The following is a 27,816-nucleotide window of genomic DNA, read 5'->3' on the forward strand; positions in this document are numbered from 1 at the left end:
AGATTAAGGATTTAAACCCTCAAGACTGCCCCCCATTTCAGATGCCAATTGCAAGTTCAGGCCTCCTCTATTTCTGATCTGTTGACTATAAATTGAAGGATCCCATGGTCCCCTCCTTGGGTTTGATAATTTGCTAGAATGGCTCGCAAAACTCAGGAACATGCTTTACTTACTATTACTGGTTTATAAAGGAACAGCCAAATGGAAGAAATGCATAGGGCAAGGTATGGGATAGGGGCACAGAGCTGCCATGACTTCTCCAGGTGTGCCATCCTCCCAGAACCTTTATGTGTTCCCCAACCAGGAAGCACTCTAAACCCCGTTGTTTAGGGTTTTTACAGAGGTTCCAATACGTAGCCATGATTGACCAAATCATTGGCCCCTGATGATTAACTCAGCATCCACCCCGTCTCCTCTCCCCACAGGTCAGGGGTGGGCTTGAAAGGGCTTATTATGAATAACAAAAGATGCTCCTCTCTCTCCTATTACTCAGGAAATTACAAGGGTTTCAGGAGCTCTGTGCCAGGAATCAGTGATGAAGACCAAATATATATTTCTTATTATATCACAATATCACAATCCTTTTTCCTAGGATCCTGACCCATCATGTGTTTTCTACCTTGGTTGTTTTACGATGACTTCTAATAGTTTTCCAGCTTTAACCAGTATTTTTGGTGGAGGATTAGACTAATGCTACCTACTTCATTTTAAGTAGGAGAAGAAGTCTTCCTTGTTAACTGGTTTTAGAGGAACTTCTTGCTAATTTTTATAATTAAGTGTACTTGGTACACAAGCAGTGACCAAAATTTATTTTCAATTTTCTTTTTGTGGTATTTGTGAAAGAAATGAATCAAAATAACAACTTCCCAGGGGATAGCCATGCACATAAACTAACATGGCCGTCATAACCAGTACTAATTGGGTTCTCCATCAGCAGTCTCAGCAGAAAAGTTGATCTGGTGACAAAACTAAGAATTAGTCTTATTTTTAGGCTACTCAATTCAAAAAAATTCTGGAAAGAGCAGTAAGAAGAGTCTTTTGTTATTCACTGGCCTTACTAGCACCAAGATAAATTTCTTTAACCTCAACATTTTGGCTTCCATTGTTTGTATTTATATTGTACTTCTGACCTGAATTTGAGGCAGTTTAAAAGATTTATATTAAAAACTTTATATGAGTTAGTTAGCATTATCATATATAAGAATCAATAAACTACTTAGTCTTTGAAAAATGCACCAGCAAACAAGTTATTCTTTTACTAATTAACTTTACAGAAGAAAGTGTAATTATAAAAATGTAGGATTTAATATCTGATGGCCAACGACCTGGAATCTCAACTGGCTTTATCCTTTATTATCCAGTCTAAAGAATACTGCAACCCTCTTAATGTTTTGTAAGACAGAAAAGGGAAGAGATTCTCCACCTGTTTTTGGAATCAGTACACAGCTCTTTTAAAAAAGGGAAAACACACACACACATATTCATGTGTTCCCATATATATATATATGGGTGTGTGTGTGTGTATACATTCCGATATACATACTAACCAATTTTTTTCATATAGTTTTTAAATAATTAGCCTAAATGTTTAACAGGAAGCTCTTCTTTAATGCTAGTTCTTTCTAATTTGTTCTGCATCAAAACTGTTCAGAACGTGTGCTTCAATCAAGCACTTGTAACCCACAAAGATGAACTGCTATTAGCCCTTTAATAAACAGGGACTTTCCCAGCTCAAGTACCTCTCTTAATACCAATGGATGGAGAGTAAAAGGAGGGAACAAAAACAGGAGGCAGAAAGCAGAGAAAAGTAAAAGAAGAGTACTTCAAAAGAGGTTTTCTGCTTGTTTTTTGTAGACTCACCCCATGTGGTTAAGGTCTTGAGGTTTTCACCCTCCGTCTGAACCAGGCCGGATTCTGTTGGTTTCTGATGGTCCTTACTGATTACAGTCTCTTTCACTGGGTCAAATGTTTTGAATGAGGGAGAGACATAGAGTGTCTCCACAGAGCTCTGGTTATAGAAAGTAGAATCCGACTTTGATATCGTTAAATTAGGGTTGATGAACTCTTCTTTACTAGATGGCCAAAATGCTGGTAAAGTTGTCAATGTTTCAAAACTTTTTGCAGCTGGCTGCTTTTCTAGAGACGTTTGCAAAGGGTTTTCTATTACGGTATTTGTAATGGTACTGTCTGATTTCTTGTCGAAACTCACATTTGTCTGCAGAGATGGGCTTTTTTCTGAGGGAACAGGCACAGCATCTGTGAAGTAACAAATAAGAGCTGTAAACAAAAAGTAAAACTGAAAATACTCTATTTCAAATTTACTGCATTTTTAATAATTGGATTTTTTTTTATGCCATAACAGAATTCTCTCCTATTTAGTCGTTTCTACTTTCTTACTATATTTCTCTTCTGTCTATATAAAGTATACCCAAGCTATAATTGATGCACTAGTCATTTGGTGGCTGTCTTCTCTCTCTCTCTCCTCACTAAAGCCAAGGCAAGGAAAGCTTCAAATAACTTGTCTTTAAATATTTCTCCCTTCACCCACTTATCTGTCTCTGAAACCACTATATTTTTAGTGCCTTCAAACTTTCATCTCTTACAAGATAAACTAGAGAAAATATGCCACATCATACTGGTCTAGCCTTACAGAACCCCCAGCTACAAAAAAGCCTTTTTCCCCAGAAATAAAAAAATGTCTTCCCACCCCAGTGTCTATACAAAGCCCGTAAAAGAAAATCATTTTCTTAGATAGCAACCTAATTTTAATAATAAATCTCTGTGGGAGAAAAAAAGCAATTTTCCAGAGCAGTTGTGATGATTACTAAAATGTAAGTTCCATCAGGTCAGGGATCTTTGTCCCTTTTATTCATTAATATTACCAAAGTACCTAGAATATAACAGGCAAAGTACCTGGAATACAACAGACAAATAGTATTTATTACAAATTGAAGGAATTGAAAGAATGGAGAGGATCTGAAATTTAGGGTGGGTCTGATATGGAAATATTATTGAATATGAATTATGAGCCTGGTCCAAGTTTCTAGATGCAAATTGTTATCAACACTGTCAGTGCTAGGGACTTGCTCTCAAATAGTTTCATCTGAAGTTGGATGTGGAAAGAAAGAAAACTGAGACAGGGCAAGAGGAAGACTGTCTCATTTGAGCTCCCAAAAGAGAAGAGGCTTCAGGAATTACATAAGTTGCTATCAAGTGTTTACATATCACAATGTACATCACAACATACCTCATAGTGTGCACTGAGATGCTTATTATCATCACTTGCAGGCTCTGAGTTATTATAAAGAAAAACAAATTTTCTTTGACTCTAACCTTCCTTTCCATTTTCATCCACAGTTGGAGGCTAACCTGGGCAAAAGTGCTGCTGGTTTACCACAGAATCAGACAGTTCAAGAAACCTAAATCATTACCTCTACCAGGAATTCCATTTTTCCCCAGCCCTCTCATCTCCACACTTTTTCATCTTTTAAAACTCAATTCAACTCTCACCTTCTCTATAAAGCTTGCCCTGATTTTTTTTCCTCGCTTTATCCTATTATTGTTTATCTTACCGTATCCTGTTTGGAGCCCTGTGAGCAGTTGAAACACTTCATCTTGTTAACTACAAGTCTGGCTGCCTACCTGAAAACAGGCTCCTTGAGGAAACCTTACTAGGAGTTTTCTTTATACCGCAGCACACAACAGTGCCATTCCCATAGGATGTGATTGATAAGTGCTTGTTGAGTGAAAAGCCAAACTGAAGCACAAGAATAAAAAAAGGTAATGCCTTTGTTTTTTAAACTGAATATAGTTTAACTACTTAATAATGATTAAAGGAAATGGAAAATTGGTAGATGAAAATAACTTCTAAAACATTCCTGATGTGCATATGATCAAGTTATACCTAGCTGATAAAGGTTCTTTAAAAAATTAATATATTCTTAGTAGAATACGAGATCAATGGTATCCCAAAGTGCATGTGTACATCACCAGATTGACATAAAAGCATTCCTAAAAAGTGAATTTTAGTTAAATATTTTTCCACTGACTTTCATTTTTCTTAGGAGGAAAGTCTTTCTGTAAGTAATGAAATCATCTTGAAATTTAGCAATATGTAAACTAAGATAATTCAGAGTGACAGTGACTTTCTGATGACAATATTCATAATAACACTCCATCTAAATCTCAGAATTGGGATGTATAAAGTCATCTGTATAACCATAATTTTAAAGTTTAGTACAAAAGTTTAAAATTACAAAAGAACAAAAAAAAAATCTTAAAATTCAACGAAAAAAACCAGACTGGAGTCATTATGTTTCTATCAGCCCTCTTTCTCAATAGTCCAGAAAGAACAGAATGCAATCTTCTCGTTGCTTAGACTTTTTAAAAAACTGATAACCTTTTAAAATGAATAAAGTACTATGATCTAAAAGAGAAAGCACGATGACAAATCGAAAATAATGATTTTAAATGCACAGATTACCTAAAAGAGAAGAATCTTCACTTAAACGGAAAGCTAAAGAGGCCTGAAGATTCTAGACAGCAAGTTGTACTGGGTTTCTATGCCATCAGCCGTGTTTCATCCCTGCTCTTTCTGTGCAACATGGCAAACTGATCCTCTTCAATTCAATCTCTACTTTAGTTATTTATAGTTCACGTTAAAAAAAATCCTGCAAAAATTCCCTCTTGTTTCAGTGACAAAGTCTACATGCCTTGGGTTTAAAGGCCCTTCATTGCTTATTTTCTATCGTTACTCAATAGGAAACTAACCCTCAGTCAGGCCATTCTCTTGGTTACTCACACACCCCATGTTCATTCAGGTCCCTTTACCCTCATTCTCGTGTTATTCCATCTTTCTTTAGCTTTATTACCATTGATTTCTCACCCTGCACTCCAACACTGGAGCCCCCTCCCCGTTCTCTGTCTATTTAAATCCTACCAATTCCTCAAGGCCCTTCTCAAATAATTACTACTTCTGGAAGCTATTTCCAGTCATGTCTATCGCTCAATCCTAATCCTTCCCTTCTATGAAATAGTATTTATTTCTGTAAACTCGTTTTTTCACTGAATTATTTGCTGTATAGAGCCTATCACACACCATATTATGTTCCTGCATTCTGACTTCATAGTCTCCACCATGCTTTTGCCTATAGGAGGTGTGTAAATATTTGTTAAATTTAATAACTCCTTAATTTGTAAATTATCTAATATCAATTTTATATGTTGACTTTGTGTATAACAATGTATAGTGTATGTGAAGCCTAAAAATAAGAATGATCAATCAAGAAACGCTTGTTGAGCACCTACTGTTTGCACTGAACTGTATTAGATTTTAGAGACATACTTAAGAGGAAGTCAGAGTTCTAATTGTCAATGAACTTAAGAGCAAGTGTGTATTTTATTGAGATAGATAAGTAGATAGGTAGAAGGAAAGAATATACATACATACTTGCATGTATATACACACAAAGTGCCAAAGACATAAAAATAACTAATAATACAAGTTACCAGTTCAATTTCACAATGTATAGGAGACTGCAGCTTCTCAATAAATGAGTGAATATAAAGAATACATTTGTTTAGCAAATGGTCTTTTTCATGGGAAAAAAAGAAAGTATTTGTATATTCGTATACAGATTTATATAACGTAAACTGAACATGTTTCAGTTTGGGTTCCCCCAAAAGCAGACTCTGAAAAAAAAACTTAGATGCAGGTAGTTGATTTGGCTGGTGATCTCAAGAGCACAAGTGAGGGAGTAGAAAGGTAAAGCAAAAAAGGGGCAAAAGCCAATAAACTGTATTAATTACCAGATTATAATATGTATATATATACACATACACACATATATATTGTGCTGAAAGGAAAAGAAGACTGTCAATGCAGAATTCTATATTCTGCAATAATGTCCTTTAAAACTGAAGGCAAAATAAAAACATATTCAGATGAACAAAAACTAAGAGAATTAATGGCTAGCAGGCCTTTATAACAAGAAATGCTAAAGGAAGTACTTCAGGTTGAAGAAAAATTATTATACCAGATGGGAAGTTGGATCTTTGGGAAGGATAAGGAGTGCTAGAAATGGGAAATATTAAGGTAAATATAGAATATTATTTTTTCTCTTAATTTCTTTAAAATATATGTGACTGTTTAAAAAATTATAACACTGTGTGTGAAGTATTACAACAAATGTAAATATAATTTATACTACAATTATGGCATAAATGATGGGGTAGTAAATTAGACCTATACTGTTGCAAGATTCTTACATTTTATGCGAAGTAGTGATGCAATGGGACTGCACAAAGTTCAGGATATATAAATTAATCCCTAGAGAAACCACTAAAATTAATACAAAGAGGTATAACTAAAAATCCAGTTGATAAATTAAAATGGAATTCTAAAAAATATTGAATTAGCCCAAAAGAAGGCAGTAAGGAAAGAACAGAGGAACAAAACACAGATGGGACAAGCAGAAAATAAAATAGTAGACCTAAATCCAACCATATCAGTGTTTTTTTCAGTCACATTTTCCAGACTGGATAAAAAACAAGATCCAATTATATGCCGTATACAAGAGACACAGTTTAAAAACAAAGTCACAAATAAATTGAAAGTAAAAGGATTTTAAAAGACATACCATGCAACAATAAGCATTAAAAAGCTGAGTGGCTATATTAAGATCAGATAAAATAGGCTTCAAGACAAAGGGTATTATTAGAGAATAAAAGGGACAGTTCATAATGACAAAAGAGTCAATCATCTGGAAGATATAAACATAATATGTGTATGTAGATGTATAACAGAGTTTCAAACTAAATGAAGCAAAAACTGATAAAATTAAAGAGAGAATTAGACAAATCCAACCAAATCACAGTTGGCAATTTTGATACCCCTCTCTCAGCAAGTGACAGAATACACAAAATATCAGGATACAGAAGACATAAATAACACTATCAACTATCATGACTTAATCAACATCTATAAAGCACCACACCTAACCACTGTGGAATACACATTTTTTGCAAATTTGCAAGTATACATGGTATGTTTACCAAGATAAACTATATGCTGAGCCATGAAACAAACCTCAATAGACTTCAAAAGCTTGAAATCTTATATTAACTTCTCTGGCCAGTGGAATTGAATTAGAAATAAATAATAATATACCCAGAAAAAACTCCCCAATATTTGGAGATTTAAAAACACACTTCAGGGAATTCCCTGGTGGTCCAGTGGTTAGGACTCCGCGCTTTCACTGCCAAGGGTGCGAGTTCAATCCCTGGTCAAGGAACTAAGATCCCACAAGCCGTGCGGCACAGCCAAAATAAATAAATAAATAAAAACACACTTCAAATGCCCATAGGTCAAAGAAGAAACTCTGTTAAAATAACTGGTGCTGATTAGACTTCCTCTTCTGGCTAAGATGGAACAGAGACTGGATTTAACCTATTGCTTAAAACAACTGAGAAACTGGACAAAATTAATGAAACAGTGTTTCCAGACTGTGAACTTCAGGCAATACAGGACAGTGAATCCTGAAAGAAGGAAATAAAGAAGGTGAGCCCTAAGGATTTTCCCAGTGTACTGCCCGGAGAGAGTTTCCAGGCCACAGAGAAGGAAGTGGGAACCCAGGGGGAGTGCAGTAGTATCCGAATTGAGGAGATGGAGCTGGGCATCTGCGGAGGCCAAGATGATAGGAGTGTGTAGGGCACGGTACCAGAGAAACCTCTGGAGATCTGCTGATCAGTGTAGGCAGGTGAGGAAACTACCTGAAGCCGGGGCATGCACCTCCCGAAAGGAACAGTAGGTGTGATCTTCAGAGCTCACACGGGTGGGGAGTTCATGCATCCACTAGCCAGTGGGAGACCTCATCATTCACAGGACGCTGGTTAGAGTAACACACATTGCTGGTGGGAATGTAAGAGGGTGCAATTACTTTGGGAAACAGTTTGGCTGACACAGCATTCCACTCCTAGGTATTTGCCAATAGAAAACAAAATTTAAGTCCTCACAAAGACTTCTTCATGAATGTCTTTTTGTTTGTTTGGTTGGTTTTTTGTTGTTTTTTAAAAAATTTAGTGGCTGAGCCGTGCGGCACGTGGGATCTTAGTTCCCCGACCAGGGATCAAACCCGCACCCTCTGCATTGGAAGCGTGGATTCTTAACCACTGGACCACCAGGGAATTCCCAAGACTTCTTCATGAATGTTTATAGCGGATTTATTTGTGACAGACAAAATCTGAAAACAACCCAAATGTCCCTCAATAGGTGAGCAGCTAAACAAATTATGGTATACCCATACAATGAAAAGAACCTAGTGGCAAGACGGGAATAAAGACACAGACCTACTAGAGAATGGACTTGAGGATATGGGGAGGGGTAAGGGTAAGATGTGACAAAGTGAGAGAGTGGCATGGACATATATACACTACCAAACGTAAAATAGCTAGCTAGTGGGAAGCAACCGCATAGCACAGGGAGATCAGCTCTGTGCTTTGTGACCACCTAGAGGGGTGGGATAGGGAGGGTGGGAGGGAGGGAGATGCAAGAGGGAAGAGATATGGGAACATGTGTATACGTATAACTGATTCACTTTGTTATAAAGCAGAAACTAACACACCATTGTAAAGCAATTATACTCCAATAAAAAAAAAAAAATGAGTGAACTATTGACACACACAACTTCAAAATAATTAGGCCAGACAGTGAAATAAGCCAGACAAAAAAGCACCTACTGTATGAATCCATTTATATAAATTCTAGAAAATTCATAAAATCTATAATGACAGGAAGTAGATTAGTGGTTACATAGGAACAGGGAAGGGGCAAGGCAGGGAAGGGCAGGTGTAAGGATTACCAAGGGCACAAGGAAACTTTGGGGGATGATGAGTATTATCTTGATTGTGGTTGTCATTTCACGGGTATATACATATGTCAAAACTTATCAAGTTATACACTTTGAATATTTACATTGATTGTATGATAATTATACCTCAATAAAGCTGCCAGAACCATAACTGGTACAGTTTTGTCTCTTTACTGGATTCTGGCTGATACAGTACTTTAGGTAAATTATTGCTATATCTTTAAATTAAATGCTCTAGGGCTGGGAGAGAATAGAAATAAGGAAAAGCAACCAGGAGACCAGAGAGATTCAGATTCTAAGGTTAATTTAATACCAAAACAAGTACCAAGAAACTACACATTCAGGCACTGTGTGAGGTTTAGAGGTACAAAGATGTCAAAGAGGTTCAAGGAAGTCTTCTGAAAGAGGTAGTGTTTGAGCCGAGCTGAAAGGAGGAGAAGTCAACCAAGATGAGAAAGATGGGAAGGGTGTCCAAGTAGGTGGGACAACCTCAGCAAAGCAATGAAGGTTACAGACAGCGTGGGGCGGGGGAAAGCAGGGTAGATACAAACCATTCGGTGGTCCTAGAGCAAAGTGTGTGGCAGAGGGGTGGAGTGAAATCTGCAGAGAAAGGAATGAGCCAGGGCCAGGGGACCTCATGACTGACAGGCAGGAGTGATGAGGAAGACGGAAATAGAAATCTCAAGACACTCCTTGAAACTCATTTCTCTGTGGTTGCTTCAGCTGAACTCTGCTGGCGCTCCTCCATCTCACTAAGCAATCTTTTCAATATTCTTCCCTGGCTCTGTTTCCTCTAAAATGTAGACAGTCTATCCTTGGCCCCCTTTCTTTTCTGCCTCTGCAATACCCCAGGGCCACGTCACCTATTACCATACTTAAAGGAGGATGAGATCTATCACCTGTAAGCAAGTAATTCGCACATTTTAATTCTCAGCTCTGACTTCTGCTGAGTTTTAGCCCTAAATACCTACTCATCCCTCTGCACAGGGCAGTCTCACTACCCTCCAGCCCCCTCATCCTTGGGTGTTTGTTCTACCTCTATTAATATGACCATGAACCTCCCAGTCACGCAGGTTATTTTGGAGCATAGCTGCTCCCACAGCCTCTAAAAGGTCTCCTCGCCCTGTCGCCTCAGTTCAATCTGCATAGCACAGCCAGAGTGACCTTTCCAAACTGAACATCTGATCATTTTCTTTCCAATACTTCTTCAAACTACTTAATATGGTTTACAAGGCTCTTCATAAATCAGTCCCCATTTACTTCTCTTGTCTCGTTTTGTACTACTTTTTCTAAAACCGTATGATTCTGCTATGCTTAACTTCTCCCAGTTCTTCACATTTACCATGCTCCTTCCAGGCACCAAGTCTTCACCCACACTGTTCCTCCTGCCTGAAATGCTCTTCTCCCTCTTTATACCTGATTCCAGCTTCCAGGGTGATGGTCATTAGGCAGACATACACTTTCATGTCTCTCTGGTTTTGCTCATGTTCTTCCCTCAGTCTAGAATATCCTCATCCTTACCCTTCTCTGTCAAAAACTATTTCACGCTTCTAAACTCAATTCAAATACTACCTCCTTTGTAAAGTCTTTTCTATATCCTCAAAAGTTAAAATGAATCCCTCTTTTCTTTGCTTTTGCATAATACAATGTGAATATTCTTATTTTCACTTATTATTTCAAATATTATTCATTCATTTGTCAAATATTTATTATATATTAGTATGTGGCAGGCGCTAAGCTCTGGTATCAGCAATAAACAAATCTGTGGTTGACGACCTGTTAGAGCTTGTTGACAGCTCTGGCACCCCTGGAGGCTGAACACCCGCTCAGGGCACACATCCTGTTCAACTTGTTCAACCTGTAACTGACCGGTGGAGTACCTAAACAGTCACTTGATAAGTGTTTGTTCAAGGAATCATTATCTGGATGATCTAGTCATTAAAAGAAACTTGACTATAGGACAGGAGAAGTCTTAGAGGACATTCTAATTCAGTCCCTTCGTGATATACAGGAGAACCTGAGACTTCCAGAGATTAGGTGACTTGCCAGGATCACATAATGATTAAAGGGCAGAAGTAGGACTAAACTCCAGATTCCTGAATTCTAAACCAATGCTCTTTTTAGGGGAGTCAAAGAAGGACTAAAGAGTGTGGTAGAACCAGCTGCACCAAGTACTTCTTTACCACAGTTGTTGTAATGGTGCATAACTGTGAAGTGACTGGGTTCAGGCCATTTGTCCCTGGGACTGCCTTTAGGGATGCGGGGCCTTGTAGTGGGGGACAGAGTTAAGTTGGCCTGTGTATCTGTGCCTGTTTGTCTTCTCCCAGGAAGGGGGTGTGGGGTAGATTTTTTCTTGGATTCATATAAAGAATGAACAGCATTTATGGAAAATTTTCTGAAGCCCAGGAGAACCTGCGGGGATTTGATGGAGAACAGCAAAAGGTTTGTCTTTTTATGTTTGAACACAAAGCACATAAATGAATACTCTGTAAACACTAAAGGGTTTGTTTCGTGAGGGCTTCCCAACTTTCTCTGGGAGAGAATTTCTCTGGATTCCACTGAAAAGGCAGAGAGGAGTACAGAGTGAATTAATTTGGTTGGCTTGCTTTATCTGGTTTCTCATTTTCTTTCAATTTAAACCTGAATGTCAAAAAGCTTTATTCTCAAGTATATATCCAGCAGACTCCTGGATGGGAAGCCCAGTATTAAATTATGAGACTGTACCCAGTCTCTTCATTGTACAGTGATTTACACCTGCTAATATACTTGATTAATGCAAAATAGGACCTTGAAATGTCAGTCATATTAAAGCTGGTTTGGATATTCTTGACAGTTATCTTTAGGAAGAAGCTTATTCCCTACGTAAGACATCAGACAGCATATTTAAATGCAGACTATCACCAAAATGCCTGAAGCAAGGAAAAAAAAAAACCACCAACAACACACCTCCACGCTTTGAGCCTAAGGACAAAAGAGAAATAGCTATGTTGTCGAAGGTACTGAAAATGTTTTTGCTAGTTTGGAGACGATGATGAAATCATTTTTAAAAGAGAACATCAGATTTAATTCTGAGTTGAGAGACTTTGCCTACAGATAGGAACATTCCCATACTGGTAACACTTTTTCATTTTTCAATAATTCCACTGCCTTGTTTCAGGTACTATAATCACTGCAAATTATTTTATATTCTATTATATTGTGACTCTAATAATGGGTGTTATATTCCAACAGAGCTATTGCTGTGATCAGTTCTCCTGTTAGTCTGATACATAGTATCCAATTACAGCTACAAAGCAGAGAGCTGGCATGCATGACAAAAGACGGATGCCAAAATATGTCTTTCTGTAGTTTAAAACTGTGTAACTGAAGGAGCTTCTACTTTAGTAATTATGTTAATCAAAGGAAATAGGACCTGAAGATAATAAGGCATATATACAATGGAATATTACTCAGCCATAAAAAGAAACAAAATTGAGTTATTTGTAGTGAGGTGGATGGACCTAGAGTCTGTTATACAGAGTGAAGTAAGTCAGAAAGAGAAAAACAAATACCGTATGCTAACACATATATATGGAATCTAAAAAAAAAAGAAAGAAAAAATGGTTCTGAAGAACCTAGGGGCAGGACAGGAATAAAGACGCAGATGTAGAGAACGGACTTGAGGACACGGGGAGGGGGAAGGGTAAGCTGGGACAAAGTGAGAGAGTGGCATGGACATATATACACTACCAAATGTAAAACAGATAACTAGTGGGAAGCAGCCGCATAGCACAGGGAGATCAGCTGGTGCTTTGTGACCACCTAGAGGGGTGGGATAGGGAGGGTGGGAGGGAGACGCAAGAGGGAGGAGATATTGGGATATATGTATATGTATAACTGATTCACTTTGTTATAAAGCAGAAACTAACACACCATTGTAAAGCAATTATACTCCAATAAAGATGTTAAAAAAAAAAAGATAATAAGGCCATTTTGCTAAGAGGCCAGAGTTATAAATTATTAACATGGAGGGATGATTTGAATTGCTCATTAATATATTGGTTTAAAGTAGACAGACCATTAATTTAAAATGGATATTTAATGTGAAAGTTAAATAACATGTTTGACATGAAAATCTTAACATATTTACCTTACAATATATACATAAAGCCCCAAATAATCGTAATAAGTTAGAATAGCTATACTCTCCATATGATCTATGATAAGTGTGTGTATGCATATGTGTATGTGTGGGTGTATATACACACAGTTGTAGGTTCTGAGAATTTTTTATCGTATATCATTATATTTAACTGTAGTATATATTATATCCAAGTATTAACATAAGAAAACATATTTGGAAAATACAGCTATGAAATATGCTAAGTATATTTAGTACTTCTTTCGATATAAATTTGAGATAATGGTTTAGCGTCTCACAGAAAAACAGAGATATGGACACATTTAAAATTAAGGTGCTTTTCTTTAAAAATCTTCAAGCGGGACGGCTGAAGACTTTCAGGCCATGAAAATGGATCACAATGAATGGATTATAAAATAGGTAGATACAGGATGCTCACTATTAAATCTTACACCATAGTTATGGTTCCAACAATAATAAAAACTATAATTTCCCTCAACAGATTATCGTTATCAAAACTGAAGCTGGAAATGTCTTCGGGAAGCTGGTGATCATTCCCTATGTCCGTTTTTCTGTTTTTTAGGCTAGAGTGTAAGTGGATCTGGTCTCTGGCACGCTAAGGTCTCCACGTGCCCCAGGGCATACTCCAGGCTGACCGAGATGGGCAGGTGGCTGAAGGCACAAGTGTTTGTGACCATCCAACCAAACCTTGTAATGACAATAAAACCCTACAGGTGACTCCAGGAGAGTAAAATATTAAGCTAAACTGGGTCAGAGGTTTAATTCTGACATGAATTAAATATATGAGATGTTTGAAGTGGTACCCAGCCCACAGTAAATGAATAAACAGATACTGTATTTTGGGACAGTCTAAAGAGGTGGCATTACGAGGGAGTCCCCACCATGGCCCTGCCTGGAGGCAGATTGGAACCTGAACACGCCAGTACGCTCCCTTCTCCCCAGAACCTTCTGTATTCACAGACCCCAAGCACGATGCATGCTCTTTGTACCCACCGGTTCTTGGTATTTGAGACCAAGAGACCTGGGGTGCCGTGGAAAGATGACGATGAGATGAGGAACTACAGTTCTCAAACATTTTCCCCATTAGATGTACAGACCAATAATAAACTTTATTACCTCAGTACTGAGTAAAAATCATGTCTAAGTCTGCAATACCGCAACAAACCTTTAAATATCATTTAAATTGTGAATTCAAATGAAGTGGTATTTCTCATGAAGCATGAGTGCTCTATTACTCAAAATAAGCATACACACAAAACCCTGACCTATTAAAACTTCAAGTATTATATAATCTATGTCCCTTTGGAAAACACCTTACTGAATACCTGATGACAGGTACCTTTTCTCTTCCCCCAGCAAAGGGGGATGGTCCTTATTCTTTTTTTTTTATTTTAAATATTTATTTATTTATTTATCTTTGGCTGCATTGGGTCTTCATTGCTGTGCGTGGGCTTTCTCTAGTTGCAGCGAGCAGTGGCTTCTCTTGTTGTGGAGCACGGGCTCAGTAGTTGTGGCGCACGGATTAGTTGCTCCACGGCATGTGGGATCTTCCCGGACCAGGGCTTGAACCCGTGTTCCCTGCCTTGGCAGGCTGATTCTCAACCACTGCGCCACCAGGGAAGCCCGATCCTTGTTCTTATAGCTCTCTGCATATATATATATATATATATATAAAATTGAAATATAATTGATGTACAACATTATGTGAGTTTCAAGTGTACTACATAGTGATTTGACATTTGCATACATTATGAAATGATCACCATGACAAGTCTAGTAACCATCTGTCTAGATGTTATTACAATATTATTGACATATTCCTTATGCTGTATATTACCTCCCCATAGCTTATTTACTTTATAACTAGAGGTTTGTACCTCTTAATCGCCTTCACCTATTTCACCCGTAGCTTATATTTTAATAATATGACTTACAGCACCATATTGTAATTTATCTATTAATGTTTCATTTGCTCTTTTTATTCCAGCACCTTCCATATATTTTCATTCATTCATTTATGTAACAAATATATTGAGGATGGATCATGTACTACGCACTGTGCCTGAAAATACAAAAGCCAGCAGAATTAGACCAGCAAAGCCTTTAGACATTGTTAATTCATTGGAATTACAAAACACAGAAGATAAAATAATCACAGATATATTTAATTTGTTTAAAGAAATAAAAGCTTGAAAAGATGAGCAAGAAAGGAGAGATTATAAAAATAAAACCAAGTAGATCTGACAAAGATCCAAGTAGACTTCTAAAAATGAAAAACAAAATAACTGAAATTTAAAAAATAATTGGTTGATTTAAGCAGCAGATTAACTCCAGTTGAAGAGAAAATTGGGAACTGGAAGACAGGTACAAAGAAATCATTCAAAAATACAGCACAGAGATCAGAGGGAAAGACAATATGGATGTGAGGAGTGAGAGGGTCTACACCCCATCCAACCAGAATTTCAACTCTCCTTCCAGTCTCCAGTCACCTGCCCCATTCTGTGCCAGTCATTCTTAAGTACGTGAAAGATTCCCCAGCACACCAGGTGCTGTTCCACCTCTGTGCTTTTGCTCTGGCTGCTTTTTTACTTTTCTTTCCCTTCCGTCTTCTGGAGGTCGACTTAAGGAACACAGCTCCCGCCTCTGAGCTCAGCTTCTCACAGGTGTCGGAACAGAGGCAGGGGGTAAGGGGCAAGTGTCTCTCTTCCTCATCTGGCCCCTGTTGTGGTCACATATCTGTTGGTGGTTGTTGTTTCTCTGGCTAGGATGGTCATCCGCGCCCTCTGTATGGCAGGCACCCCAACGCTGGCTCTCCTGTGGGGTGAGTATGAGTGTACCCTGGGGGGCTCCCACTCCCGAATGTGGGCCATCCAGGTCTGGTTCGGCTTATTCCAACCACGTCCCTGCTGCTCCCCCCTGCAATCCCACAGACTTTCAATCTAGCACCTCAGGTCTGACATGCGTTAGAATCCTCTCCTCCTCTCCTCTCCCAGGCGATGGAGAGAAAAGTCACACTGTAAACCTATGCTCTCCAAGCCACCTGGGTCCTCAGGAGTGCTCACAGACCCTTGTGCTTGTCCTCAGCGCTCCTGCTTCCCTCAAAGACAATTCCAAACCATCACTGCTCTCCTCAAGCACTCCTGTCAACTTGACCTTCTCTCTCTCACTTTAGAAGATGAGCTTCTCCCTTACTCATCAACAAAAGAGAGACTTGAAGCTGATCCGCTTCAGCCTCTCACCCTCCTGCTCACCTGCTGACCTGCGGCCACCACCAGTCCTACACCTTCCCTCAGCCCTTCCCTCCCATGCCCACTTGGCCTGTTCTGCCATCCGTGTCCCTGAGACACCCACGCAAGTCACTTCCTCTCTTTCTAGTTGAAACTTCTTTTTTATTAGCTGTCTCCTCTCAGCTCAGAGGAGCCCAGTCTCTTCTACTGTACATACTTCTTCTCTGAGCTCCTCTGGTTGTTGTTGAATCTTTCTCCTGCTCCCCTCACCCAAACACAACGAAAAATGATTCCTTTTTCCCCCACCAGTGAATTCACTTCCTTCTTTCCTGTTCACTTCGTTCCTCAAAACGCTATACTCTGGCTTCCATTCCTACCCCTCTCTCACAACGAAGCGGCCCTCTGAGAGGCTAGCGCTGGCCTCTTAATTGCTGAATCCAATGGACATTTTTCAGTCCTTACATCACACGACTTCTCTGTGGCGTTTAAGATTGATTAGTCTCTCCTCCCTCTGCGTCCTTCATTTCACACCTTCATTCATTCTGAAGATATTTATTAGGCAATGTGTCACACACTATTCTAGGTACTAAAAATACAACAGTGAACAGAAACACAAAGTCTTTGTCCTCTCGGAGCTCACACTATAGTGAGGGAAGAAGAAATGAACAATTAAGTACTTATATATAGTAAGTCAGATGGTGGTAAGTTCTGCGGCAGACAATGAAGCGGTTAAGGGGTACAGGGAAAGCCAGGAATGAGCAGGCCGGTGGGCAGAGGGAGGGGGACAGGCCTCACTGTTAAGGTGATATTTGAGCAGAAAGCTGAAGGAGGTGAGAGAGAAAAGCACGTGGACTAGTGGAGGGCAGAGTGTTCCAGTCGGAGCGAAGCATCCCTGTAGAGACCCAGAGGCAGGAGGCTGCTTGACAGGCCCCAGGAACACCAAGGGATCTCAGGTGGCGGTGCAGAGCGAGCAACGGGGAAAGGGCGGGAGACGAAGGCAATCAGAGGTGTCCTTGGAGGAGATGAGAAGTCCCTGGAGGGTCCTGAAGCAAAGGAATGATATGCTATGAATTCTTTTTTATAAAATCACTTTGGCTTTTTTTGTGAAGAAAGGCTATGGGGGCAAGGAGAGGAGCAGGGCCACAAATTAGGAGACTCCTGCAATAAACCACGTTAGCGGTAACAGGCAGGACCAGGACAAGCCACGGAGGTGACCTGATGCTGGATATATTTTGAAGGTAGAGCGGAAATGAGAGGAAGAAATAAGCCAGGCATGACTCTAAGGCCTGGGTTGGATGCATCTCTATTCCAGCTGCCGTTCGGGAGGCTCCTCACAGACTTCCAGCCTCTTTCCGCTGAGGTCTTTCGGCCCTCCAGGCACCGCTACTGGACAGGGCCCAAGATGACCACGATGGCTCTCTGTCCTGCAAAACCCACACCTGGGAAGCCCTTGTTCTGATCAGCTACGGGGCACAGGCCAAAACCAATTCACCAGGCCTCAGTGGCTTTACTACCAACGCTACTGGTCAGCGTCTCTCTCTCCAGGCCAGAGTCAGATCCTGACTATAATGCCAAGTATGAGCCCGGCACTGGTTCTCCAATTCCAGAGGACGTATTTCAGAGCCTCTCTCACTGGGGTTGGGGTTAGCAAGTAGCAGTCTCTTCACTGCTCCCCCAAAAGGGGGTTGCATGGAGACTCATGGCATATGGCAATAGCTCCCTCCCAAGACATTTCTTCACCAGACTCTTCCACCACACTGTCCCCTTATAACATTCCAAACTGTGTGTGTGTGTGTGTTTGTGTGTGTGTATGTGTGGTGAGGGTGGGGCTCAAGAGTCACAGAGTAGGTTTTCCTCCATTTCCTTTTAAAAATTTCCACATATGGACTTCCCTGGTGGTGCAGTGGTTAAGAATCCGCCTGCCAATGCAGGCGACACGGGTTCGAGCCCTGGTCTGGGAAAATCCCACATGCCGTGGAGCAACTAAGCCCGTGCGCCACAGCTACTGAGCCTGCGCTCTAGAGCCCACGAACCACAACTACTGAGCCCACGTGCCACAACTACTGAGCCCATGAGCCACAACTACTGAAGCCCATGTGCCTAGAGCCCGTGCTCCGCAACAAGAGAAGCCACTGCAATGAGAAGCCCGTGCACTGCAACGAAAAGTAGCCCCCGCTCGCTGCAACTAGAGAAAGCCCACGCACAGCAATGAAGACCCAACACAGCCAAAAATAAATTAAATAAATAAATAAATAAGTAAATAAGTAAATACTTCCACATATGGATTTGGTATATGATATCTATTTTATTATTAGCTCCTAAGGCAAAAGAGAGTCAGAAAGAGTCCATTTTAACATCCGAATACACATACGTAGCCTGGCAGAGTCCAAAGTTAATATATTAACCCACCTTCTGAATCATTATTAAGAGACTTTAGAACCCTGTAACTCTAACTTGCCCCTCTCCTCAGTTATATGCTGTTGTTACAACTAGCATTTCAGTTCTTCTTCTAACACCACAAATTAAATGTTATAATTATTTTTTAAAAACGGTATTTGTTTAGATTGACCTATATGTTTTTTTTTTTTAAAGAGATTGGAGTTTATTTATTTGTTTATTTATTTATTTATTTATTTATTTTTGGCTGTGTTGGGTCTTCATTTCTGTGCGAGGGCTTTCTCTAGTTGTGGCAAGCGGGGGCCACTCCTCATCGCGGTGTGCGGACCTCCCACTATGGCGGCCTCTCTTGTTGCGGAGCACAGGCTCCAGATGCGCAGGCTCAGCAGTTGTGGCTCACGGGCCTAGCTGCCCCACGGCATGTGGGATCTTTCCGGACCAGGGCTCGAACCCGTGTCCCCTGCATTAGCAGGCAGATTCTCAACCACTGCGCCACCAGGGAAGCCCAAGATTGACCTATATGTTTACCAATGTCTTTGCTCACCATTCCTTCTTAAACCTCAGACTTTCCTTTTGGAATCATTTCCTTCTTCCTGAAATATATGTTTATAAGTTCCTTTACTGAGGGTCTGTGGTGGTAAACTCAGTTTTTGTTTATTTGAAGTGTCTTTTTTTTTTTTTGAAAAGGACTTTATTTCACTCTTTTTCTTAAATGATTACACACTTTAGGTTGACAGATATTTTCTCAGAGAATAGAGACAGTATTATTCCCTGTCTTCTGGCTTCTAATGTTGCTGTTGAAAAGTCTGCTTTGTTATTCTTTCATAAATAATTTGTCTTTCTTTCTTTCTTTGGTGTTCCACAGGTTCACTATGATATGAGAGTTTGAAAATTTTTTAAATTACTTATCCTATTTGGTATATATTATGCTTCCTGTATCTTTGGCTTCATGTCTTTCATCAGTTCTGGAAAAATTATCTCCCATGATCTTATCAAACTTTGTCTCTCTTTCTACATATATATTCTCTCCCTCTGGGACTGTAATTGGCTACATTAAATTTCATTTATCATTTGTGTCTCAAGTTTTCTTTAATATTTTCCATCTTCTTTGCCTCCTTGCTGCATTCTAGGGAATATCTTCTAATACACACTCCAATTCAGTAATTCTCATGTCAGTTTTATCTGATCTATTGTTTAATCTATCCACATCCACTGGGTTTTTACTCTGAAATAATTTTATTTTTCCTTTCTGAAAGTTTTATTTGGTTATTTCCCAAATCTGTCTAGTCATCTGTCCCTTATTGATTTCATTTTTTTTCTTAAACATTTCATACTCAGCTCATGTCTGAAATCCTTGGAAGCTAAATCTGCTGTTCGTGACTTTGCTGACTCTCAGTCATGCAGGCTTATTCCTTGTGTTTTGGTGGTCACTGATGTTGACATCACGTTTGGCCAAGGTTAATCTGTAAGAGTGGGGTCTAAACTGGGTCTGCTTTCCTCCAGAAAGGATCTGTGTTTTTGTCGGGAGCTGGGACAACAGACCTCAAGCACTTTAGCCCCCCAGCTAATGCAGAAGTCTGAGGTTCCGCTCCGCTCCCTCCCTTGCCACAGACTCAGTCAGTCCTTAGTTTTCTGACTGTGGATGCTGATATCAGCATTTGCCTTCAGGGAAAACTGCCTTTGATTCCTTTAAACTCTTAGCTCCCCACTCTAATCAGGTTTCAGTTCTTGGGTTTATTTGGTTTTTGCATTTTTGTTCTGTTTTGCCCTTAGAGATTTCCTTTAGCTCCCATGAACCCAACAGTGCATTAAAAAGTATCTTTTATTCCAGAATCTAGAGGTTTTGTTTGTTTGTTTGTTGCAAGAGGACCTTCAGAGTGTCTAGTCCACCACATTGCTGAAAATGAAGTAAGTCAGGAGTATAGTTTTTACCCTGTAGATAATGAAAAGCCATTAAAGGCTGTTTTGAGGATTTGTGTGTTACACAGATGGCTGTGGAGATTATGTGGAAGATAGACAGGAGTGAGATTTAGGCAAAGAGATCACTGACAAAGGTGTTTTAACAGTGCAGGTAACAGATGACAAAAGCCCACATAGTAGGGGCAGAGATAACAGTTAAAATATGATTATCATAGAACTGTCACAATTTAGTGATTGAATATTTCTGAATAATCAATCTTTTCCCAAGTTTTCCTAAGATTATCATAGAACTGACGCAATTTAGTGATTGAATATTTCTGAATAATCAATCTTTTCCCAAGTTTATGGGTAGCAAAGGATTGGTAACTATTAGTATCAAAGTATTAAGTGCTCCTTTCTGGGTTTTTCTTTTCTAAATTAATTGAGTCAAATACCTCCAGGAAGCAAAACACCTTTTTAAATCCATATTTATTCAAAACATTTGATCTTGGCATGAGCCACAACTGAGCTATCAAGATTTGTAACTGCTGTAGCCCTTTGCTTATCTTGTCTCAAGGCCACACTGCATGCTGGTCCAAAAGGAACACCTGCTACAGAACTCTAAGGCCCTTTCAGAGTACCTTTGCATTACAATAGTGCTATCATATTACACACGAGGTCATTCACTATCTACTTCATCCAGTCCTCTAAAGTGCCCATACCCTGTTTACAGAAGGTGGTAACATGAAGAGGGAAAATCAAGCACCACTATTTCCGTTTTGTTAAAATTGCTAACTTCAGGGAAACGAAACTGTAGCTCGAACATGTTGGACATGTTGGACTGTGATCAACTAGAATGGCAGAAAGATGAACCACTAGATTTCTCTCTGAGTTTTACTAAGGGATCAGGCGTGTTTGACGATGACCTACATTCGAGGTTTGTTGCGCTTTTTTGAAATAGTAATAAAATTCTCAGATCTCTGAAATGCACAGCAGACATAACCACCATCCAGAAAGCACAGTTAGAATCTTTAATTAGGTGTCTCAAGGAAAGAGAGACTGATTAAAGAGACAGGAAAAACAATCGTCTAAGTTCGAATTCAGTTATTTTAGCGTACTGCTATTCAATATTTCCAGAACAAATACAGAACTTTCAATGGATGTCTCATAGGCACCTCAAGTGTAACATATCCAAAATGCAACTCTTAATATAGCCTCAAACCTGTTCTCTCCAGTCCTGCCCTTCTCAGTAAATGGCACCATCACATATTCACTTCCCAAAGGCAGAAAACTAGGAATCATCTTCGTTTCCATCCTTTTCCTCATGCTGACAACCAACCATCAGGAGATCCTGAGGGCTGAACTCTAAAATACGTGCCAAACCTGCCCACTTTTCTCCACAGCCACTACCTCCACCCTCAGCCATGGTCACCTGGACAGTCTACAAAGCCTCATCACTGGTCTTTCTGCTTCTGCTTTCTCCCATAATGCATTTCCCCCCCGTTTATATTTAAGTAACTATAAATCAGATGATACCATTCTTCTGCTTCAAATGTTCCCTTTGTACTCAGAATTCAATCCAAAACTCCCCGTGACTTACGCAGTCCTGCGTGACGCGGCTCCTGCCCACATTTCTCTGACTTCCTTTCATACCAACCTCCCCTCATTTGCTCCTCCTAGCCTCACTGGCCTCCTCACAATTCTAGGAGCAAGCTAACCAGTTTTTCCCGACACTGGGCCTTTGAAATTGCTATTCCCTCTGCTTGGAAGGTTCCTTTCTAGGCTTTTTCATCCTCATCTTACACCCTATCATCTCTTCATAGAGGCTTTCTCCGATGACCCCTAACTAAAGTTAAGACTCTCATTCACTTTACTGAAGCTGCCTGTTTATTTCCTTCACAGCGCGTTTTACACTCTATAATTATCTTATCTGTTCATTGCCGATCACCTTCACCAGAAAAGAAGCTCTCTGAGGGCAGACAGGGCCTGCCTGGCTCACTGCCAAATCTCCATGCCTACCACAGCGCCTGACACACAGTGGAAACCCAGTAAGTATCTGTTGGATTTAAACCAAATTTCTTAAGCCTCCCTTCTAGAATTTTACTATTACTTAGCAATTAGTATCTACTCATTAATAGCTATTTCAGTTTATGCTTATGAAAAGTTGGACAGTCTCTGAGTTTTGACTCTAATTTAGAGAATTAGTTACTAAGTTGGGGTCTAGAGAGCACATACCATTACAAACAATAAAAATAACAGCAACACTCCTTATTAGTATCAAAATTAACAAAATATGTGGCTCTATTGAATAGAATTCTGTTTCAATAAAGAATCAACAATATTGAGTATTCCTCCCTCTATATCTATTTCATTCCACATTTACCCTGAGCACATCCCCAAGCTTCTGCTCTTTTCTCTTCAATATCTTACCAGTTCTGACTCATCCATTATTCAATTCAATAAAGATTAATTGAGAGCTTACTATGTGCTGGGCATTGTGCTAGAAACTGGGGTTACAAGGGTGAAAGGATGATGAGTGAAGTGTTAACAGACATAGTCTCCCTCCCCACAAGTCCCACACATACTGAGTCCCCAAGGCCCTTTCCCCAAGCACAGTCACCTAAATATGAAGCTGGCATTGCCCAGCAGGAAGTTTCATGGTGGGTCTGGAGATGAAAGGCTTGAATTGAAAACAAACAAAAGCCAGATTAACTTGTAACAGAGGGAATCTGGGGAGAATATTGGTTTAGCTTGTTTTCCCCCCTCCCCCCAAGCATCTACCTGAGACTAAATATCTTCTGAGAGGGAAGATAAACAGAGGAAGCAAGAGTTAGGTACTGGAGAGGGAGCTCTTGTATCCTGAGCCTGTCCAGGGCCGAGTCTTGGGAGTTGGGGAAACCAAGGAAGGGCCAATCATCCATCTATCCAACAAGCACTTACCATTAGCTAGCTCTTTTTGGAACTGAGCATTCAGCAATGAACAAAACAGAGAAAAATTCTTTCCCTCATGCTGCTTTCACTCTGAGGGTGAAGAGGATTTCTGCTTGTTTCCCAGGTGGAGCCTGGAAAAGTAAGCAACCTTTTGGAATGCCCACCCCTCTTCACCTCACACCAGCAGAAGAGAATGGAAGCAGAAGAAGAGAAATGCAAGTAGGGGGTCTGGGAAGAGGGCATCTGAGTCAGCCACTCAGAATCTCCCACTACGTGAAAGAGGTTATATTCTCTGCCATCGGGAAATTTAAGATTATCTTGAATTACAAAAAAAAATTTTTAAAAATACAGCTACTCCTTTTGGCACACTTGAGGTCATGGCTTGAAAATATGCCGGCGACTCAAGCACGAGTTAAGACGTCACCTCTGCCTTTGAGGGCTCTTCCATCTCTCTGACAGCCCCTTGTCTTTCTTCACCGCTAAGATAGCCCCTCAGCTCTCTCTCTGCCCTCCAGACCGTCCTCCCTCTAAAACTCACTAACTTGAGTAACAACATCTAGAAACCGGGGGAGGAGGATCATCCATGCTGTGTCTCTGGGCACCTGCCACACCAGAGACAGATCCTGGTTTCAGACCAGATTTGAAATGATATGAAAGGAAAAGCTACATAAATAATATCTGGCCCAACACCAATGCCCACATGCATTCCCTCTCTAAGTCCGTGAACATTATTTTAAATTGTATGTGTTTCCTCCTTTTAAATAGACTTTTTTAAAGCTAATATAACAATCAAGTGTCAATTAGGGATGAGGAAAATCCCACAAAATTTCAGAAGGTAACTCTGCTGGTAGTGAACCTCGCTGGTGAACTTGGAGTACACCCGTTATGCTGCTCTTCTTTTAAAAAACTGTGATGCAGGGAGATCAGCTCGGTGCTCTGTGACCACCTAGAGGAGTGGGATAGGGAGGGTGGGAGGGAGACGCAAGAGGGAGGAGATATGGGGATATATATATATATGTATAGCTGATTCATTTTGTTATACAGCAGAAACTAACACACTATTGTAAAGCAATTATACTCCGATAAAGACGTTTAAAAAAAACTGTGATGAATCTTCTCTGAAGACACTTTTAAAAGTATATGCAGAAAATACAGAAAGAGCAAGAGGACGACTATACTCAATTTAGGGGCATTTCAAACGATACTTTTTTAGCCAACAATTATTTAGTGGAGCACTTACTATGGACTAAGCACTGGATTAGAGGCAGAGAACACAATGATGAACAAGACACAGACCTTCTCGCAAAAAAAAAAAAATCATAGTCTAGTTGGTCTGATGACAGAGGAAATAATGGGTAATGACAATACAGCAGAATCGGCGCAGATCTGGAGCCCACACAGAGTGCCATGAGATCCCAGAGGAGGAGCAACAACCCTGACTCCAGCATGTCAGGAAAGGCCTCCTGGGAGAAGCCACATCTTAGCTGAACCCTAAGGATTCAAATGAATAGGAATGGAGAACAGAGGAATGAGCATATGCAAAGTGTGAGAGAGCACGGCCTTTACAGCAAGTGGTTCAGCATCTATAGCTAGACCCTTGCGTGTGGTGGAGGAGGAAGGAGGTGAAAGGTAGACTGGAGAGGAAAGCAGAGGCCAATGCCAGAAGGAGCTTATCTGCCAGGCTAAGGTGTTAGACTTCATCCTAAGGGGAGCTCCTCAGCATTCTGACCGGCTCAGAGTTGCATTTTAGAAATGTTCTTAGTCTCTAGTTCTGTTTTGACCCCTGACTGCTCTTCCTAACTTGCCCTCCTCCAATCCTTTCTTTACACCGCACCTGCAGTTGTCTTCCTAAAGCAAGGATCTGGTTATATCATGTCCTTGCTTAAAACACTTCAAAGGCTTCCCATCGTTCTCCAGACACAACTGAAACTCCTCAGCATGGCTTATAAGGAGACCGGGCACACATGGCTGTCTTAGTCTGTTAGGGCTGCTGTAACAAAGTACCACAGACTGGGGAGATTATAAACAACAGAAATTTCTTTCTCACTGTTCTGGAGGCTGAAGTCTGAGATCAAGGTGCCAGCATAGTCGGGTTCTGGTGAAGGTGCTCTTCCTGGTAACAGGCTGCTGACTTCTCACTGTGTACTCAGCTGGTGGAAGGGGCTGGGGAGCTCTGTGAGGTCTCTTGTATTGTATAAGATCACCAATTCCATTCACGAGGGCTCCATCCTCATGACATAATTACCTCCCAAAGGCCAAAGTCGTTTTAGAGGAAATGACTAAAATAAAGTCGGGAGACCAGAAGGAAGAGCTCTCAGGCACATACCACTCAACATCAACACAGATCCCAACAGGAAGAAACACACCTTGAATCTTCCCTAGGAAGTGACACTATTTTACTAGAGCCAGTAGGAGGAAGAAAGAATTTCTCCTTGCCTGGCAGCAGCTCAGCCAGTGAGAGACTGTCACAACTCAGCCAATGAAAAGCCACTACACTTTGAACTTCCAGTTTCCTCCAATGGACTTTTTGTTTATAACAGTCCCTCCCAACTTCCCCTTCTCCTCTATAAAAGAGTCTCCTCTGCTTTGCTTTACTGGATTTGCATGTGGATTGCCATAGTTGCATGTCCAAATTGCAATTCTTTGCTTTCTTGAATAAACTTGCTTTGCCCATAAAATAACCGGCTGTTTTACTGCTTTAGGTTAACACTCCTAATACCATCAACTTGGACATTAGGTTTTCAACATATGAACTGGGGATGGACACAAACATTCAGACCATAGCAATGCCACCTTGCCCAGGATTTACATCTATTATTCTGGCATAATTATTAGTTGTGCCTCTTTCCACTCTCAAAAGTATCCTGGTTTGGACAAAAAAAAATTATATGGTCACCTTTATTGATAAGACTCTGCTTACCTCTCTGGTTTCGTCTGGTACCTCTCCTACCATCCACTTAATCCTAAGGCCCTACTAAATTTATTTCAGTTCTTTAAACCTGCCCAGCTTCCTCTTACCCCATCCTACATAAAGGCAGGGATCTTGTCATCATTGGATATCCAGCAGTTAGCACAGTGCCTGGCACATAGTAGGTATTCAGTAAATAGCTGTAGGATGCATAATTTACTCACTCTTGGAAATAGATATATAGCCATTTGTTTCACTCAAATAAAGTCAAATTGGGACTTATACACCTGAGATGTCACAGTCATTTGATGAAGAACTTGTCACCTTAGTTTACATTAAGCTTGATTCTCCTAATTTGAAATGTCTAAGGGTTATACGATATCTTTTATAATACACACACTCATTAGTAATATAGAAAAAGATTTAGGTGGGATGGCTTCTTGACCTAAAACGCATAAATAATTCAAAAGTCAGTGTCTCTTTTAATCATCAAAATGATGAAAAAAGGTGGCTACTGCATGGCAAATAAAAGGTGGCATCTTTAAATGTAGTTACCATCCTTCCAGTCTTTTAATTATTTAATTGACTTCTGCAAATGATTGTGGCTTTGCCCTATTCATTTCAAGAAAAACCCATTTAACAGTTTCATTTATGTCTGTTTTCCATGCACAAATCATGTTTTCCATATTTTTGAAGTAAAAAAGTGGGAACAATTAAATTTAAGAAAAGGTTTTAATTGGATTTCTTCACCAACCATATAATACACAGTTACTATGCTGATAACCTCTCAAATTTCTGTAGTCAGTTCTCTAATTAAAAGCATGCTTTGCAATGCTCTGATGATTGACAGAAAGATACTTTCAGGGAAATGTGAAAGCATATAGCAACTTCCCTCAAAATGGAAGCCGTTAATGTAATGCACCCAACTCATGAGCAACTGCTTGAACAGCATCATACACACCTAGAAGTGGCAAAGAGCAGAGCTCAGAGTCAGAGCTAAGGTAATGGCAGAGTCACTATGAGACCTGTGGGTGGTCTGCAGAACCCCCGGATCAAACGATCCTCTTACTAAATCAAATAGACACATAAGTAATATAGCACATCAGATGATAAGTGTTACAGGGAAAATAAAGCAGGGAAGAGAGAGAGGGAGCGCCAGTGGAGGTGGTGAAGTGTCAATTTTTAATACTGTGTTCAGGAAAGCCTCCCTAGGCTGTAACATTTCAGCAGGACCTGAAAAGAGTGACAGTGAGAGCCAGAGAGTGACTGAGAGAACACCATGTGTGTGGGACTCAGGAGTGGCCTTCAGAAAAAAGGCACTTCCTTGGCATGCTGTAAAAGGAAGCTTAAAGGCTCCAGGAGATGGGACCATTGGAACGATCTATTATTATGTACAACATGCTCAGATACCTTCTAATTGCCTTGGAATATACTCTCTTCACCAAC

At 40.1% G+C, this 27,816-nt stretch overlaps 1 protein-coding gene across 1 annotated transcript in view; it reads right to left on the reverse strand.

The window, feature by feature from the left end:
- Window positions 1-27,816, reverse strand: part of ENTHD1 (ENTH domain containing 1) — a 108,672-nt gene that overhangs the window by 10,861 nt on the left and 69,995 nt on the right. Inside the window, exon 5 of the mRNA XM_059934867.1 lies at window positions 1,861-2,256. Coding sequence (XP_059790850.1) covers window positions 1,861-2,256 — 396 coding nt within the window. The remainder of the gene's footprint in view (window positions 1-1,860; window positions 2,257-27,816) is intronic.

The sequence above is a fragment of the Balaenoptera ricei genome, chromosome 10, assembly GCF_028023285.1.
Source record: "Balaenoptera ricei isolate mBalRic1 chromosome 10, mBalRic1.hap2, whole genome shotgun sequence".
NCBI classification, from domain to species: domain Eukaryota; kingdom Metazoa; phylum Chordata; class Mammalia; order Artiodactyla; family Balaenopteridae; genus Balaenoptera; species Balaenoptera ricei.